At 36.6% G+C, this 3,164-nt stretch overlaps 1 protein-coding gene across 1 annotated transcript; it reads left to right on the top strand.

Annotated features, from left to right (window-relative positions):
* The first annotated feature begins 365 nt into the window (after positions 1-365).
* Positions 366-3,164, top strand: LOC142613201 (large ribosomal subunit protein eL30-like). The gene is made up of 5 exons (XM_075785435.1): positions 366-542; positions 661-766; positions 879-980; positions 2,723-2,791; positions 2,883-3,164. Exons 1-5 carry the CDS (start codon positions 522-524, stop codon positions 2,921-2,923), a joined length of 339 nt encoding a protein of 112 aa, XP_075641550.1. The 5' UTR covers positions 366-521; the 3' UTR covers positions 2,924-3,164.

Below are 3,164 nucleotides of genomic sequence, written 5' to 3'. Positions count from 1 at the left end.
GGAGTTAATGGATGGTTAAAGAGCCTCAAAAATGCATAATGGGATGGTGTAAAAAGATCCTTAAAACGCAGTCAAACGATAAGGTTTAACCGTTCAAAAGGTAGGGTAGGGCCAAACTAAATTAGTATGGCATCCAATAAGAATAGGCCCTAAATATAGATATAGACCTCACCACCAGCAGTTAGTCTGAACTTTGGGCCGTTCATTTTGGACCAAATTTGATATGGCAATTGGGTTTCAAATATCTCATCCCCAATATAGATTCTACTATTTTATCAAAACCCCTTCGTCTTAGATTGCAAGGCCCAGGAACAAAAAAAGAATGAGAGACAAGGCCGAGAGTGATACCTTAAAAGTTCACGGCCCTTTTAGCTTCTAACGTTGTTGTTGCCAAAACCCTACAACATAGTGATATACACACACCTCCTTCACATCATTATTCTCGCATCGCCGCTTGCAGAAAAGCTTCTTCAGCAAAACCCCATTTTCAAAATCGTATTTTTGAGCTTTCTACAGCAAAAATGGCAGCGGGGAAGAAGACGGTACTTCTCTCTCTCTCTCTAACTCTCTCTGAAACTCTATTATAGCCTAAGTTTAAGTTGATTTATTAAGGTTTTTTTAACACAATCAAAATGCTTAAAAAAAATAAACAATAAGCAGAAGAAGACTCACGAGAACATAAACAACAGGCTGGCCCTGGTTATGAAGAGCGGCAAGTACAGTCTTGGTTACAAAACCGTCCTCCGCTCTCTCCGTAACTCAAAAGGTTCTTTTTCTTTCTTTCTTTCTTTTATGGGTCCTTTTTTTGTTTTTACGTATATATTTTTCTCAATGATTCTGAATATTATGGGCGATTGAGATTTTGTTGGGAATTGCAGGGAAGCTGATTTTGATATCTAACAACTGCCCACCACTCCGCAAGTCCGAGATTGAATACTACGCCATGCTTGCCAAGGTTGGGGTCCACCATTTCAGCGGAAGTAAGTCTTTCATACTTCACAGTTCACACCATACCATCTGCTTTTCCTATTTCCTCGTTAGTTGATGTTGTCTGTATGTATAGTACCAACATTATTGGATATTGGAACTGTATAACTGGTTCAATTTGGTTCTGAACCAATCATCTAATGAAAATGTTCAGTTTTTTGAACTTGTTTTGGTTTTGTGAACAGTTTGTATAAACAATTCATAATTAGATTATGTGAACATCTAAACAATAATTTTGGAAACTAAACTGACATTTTAAAAACCAGTTCACTTGAAATGGAGATGGTCCTATTAAAACTGAATTAGGTTGGATCATTGTTACAGCCCGATGATGGGAGAATGTTTATTCAACTGGGCTAAATGGTTTTTGATTGGTTTCGTATGAATGGTGAAAATGGTGTGACGCTATTTAGTGAGCTTTGTAACGGACTCTATTTAACCCAAAAATCAGGAATCTCTTGATAGGTTGTGGTTTGTTTGGACCTAACGACTATCCTATAACATTTCTTAAGTACATAGCCTTGTTCAAACTTCAAAAACTCTTTTGATTTGGAGCAATTCTTCAGGTCATTTGGTAGGCAGTGACCCCGTCTTTTGCAATTAATTAACCGCATGAACTATACAATGCATATGATACCTGCCCCATTACCTAAGGGAATCAGGGTTTCTGTAGTGTGTTATCATTGGACAAAACATGTTAAACATGGAATTCCCTTATAGTTTGCTTGAATGAATGTATCTCTTGATGTCAATTTAAAAAGGTTCATGTGCTACATTGCTCAAAAGCAAGCTTCGGTGTCTCATACATGAAAATTAATGGGGGTGTCCTGGCTTGGTTTACTCACCATAGAAAAAGCACTTAGGTGTATTCTTCTTTAATTCCATAAACCTACTCTGCAATTTTTCTTGTGCTCAAGTAGCCATCCTTTTGGGTTCACATCTTGTTCTTCTTTGGATAATCAGTTGTTCAGGTCAACTGCACCCGCCCCCTTTTTTTCCTCTCATTTTTCTGGGTTATAACTCTTGAACATATGGCACCAAGATTTTATGATTAGTTGTCCTACTGTGATGCACAAAATGTTCGACATCAAGTTGCCATTGTTAATATGTATGAATTTCTATTATTGATGCCTCTTCTTCTTGTTGTTTGAAGTGCTTTTATTGTTCAACAACAACCAATCCGCAGTCTCAATATTTTGGGTTGGTGAGCCTCAACATATCAGCCTTGAAATCATTAGGCCAACCAAGTAGATTTATTAAAAAAGGAAGAAAAGAAGAAGTAGATTCTTTTGATAATATAGCGAACCTTTCTAAATAAGACCCTATCGGAATCACCTCTAGCTAGTAAAACTTACAGGCAATTGACTCCACCTGCCAAAACCAGTTGCAGGGTAATTTAAAGGCATGCCTCTAACAAGCTAAAGCAGCTTATGCTCATGCCAAGCTGCCAAGGAGGCCAAAAAAAGGAGATTTTAGCTGGCTTTAGTTCTTAGAAAGTACAAGAAAAAAAATAAATCATCCAGAACATGCTATGTTGCTTTAGCATATTTGCAAAAATTTTCCTTTGTTCCCTCTTATTGTCTATAACCAAACTGAAGGAACTCTGTACTGGTTCATGTCATTCATTATATAATTCAATTATTGATATGTTTCTTTATAATTAATATGATATGATTTATGGTACTCAATCTCTTAAACTCTTTGCTTTCCCATTGTGGCTTGTTTGTGCTTCCAGACAATGTTGATCTGGGGACAGCATGTGGAAAGTATTTTCGCGTGTCGTGCCTTAGCATTATTGATCCAGGTACACCTCAAATTTGTATTCTCATTATATGACTTTATCATTGTTGTGACAGATTGGCTTGACTTCTTTGACGGTTTGGTATTTTCTACAGGTGATTCAGATATCATCAAGTCACTCCCTGGTGATCATTGAGATGCTTTTTGGTGATCAAGTCCAGAAACTAGTATAATTTTGTTCTTTAGAACTTTTGGTAGAGTTTCAAATTTGAGCTGTTATTAAAATACACCACTGCATCCTTCCATTAGCAAAATTTTGTTATGTTAATGAGCTTTCAAAGACCCTGCTATTTTTTATTTGTGCGAAGTTGTTTCTGTTACTTGATTTGATGCCTGTTTAATGAAATGATTCAGTCATCTTAACCATTTAAGATTTA

Source organism: Castanea sativa, chromosome 10 (genome assembly GCF_040712315.1).
Source record: "Castanea sativa cultivar Marrone di Chiusa Pesio chromosome 10, ASM4071231v1".
NCBI lineage: Eukaryota > Viridiplantae > Streptophyta > Magnoliopsida > Fagales > Fagaceae > Castanea > Castanea sativa.
The sequence above is the reverse complement of the archived record's forward strand: the minus strand, read 5'-3'. Positions and strand labels throughout refer to the sequence as shown.

What these genes read in the sequence shown, in the direction of transcription:
- LOC142613201 (XM_075785435.1), top strand. Translation starts at nt 522, where the DNA reads ATGGCAGCGGGGAAGAAGACG. An exon ending in TGGCAGCGGGGAAGAAGACG is followed by an intron (nt 543 to 660) that starts GTACTTCTCTCT and finishes AACAATAAGCAG; the next exon opens with AAGAAGACTCACGAGAACAT. An exon ending in CCTTAGCATTATTGATCCAG is followed by an intron (nt 2,792 to 2,882) that starts GTACACCTCAAA and finishes TATTTTCTACAG; the next exon opens with GTGATTCAGATATCATCAAG.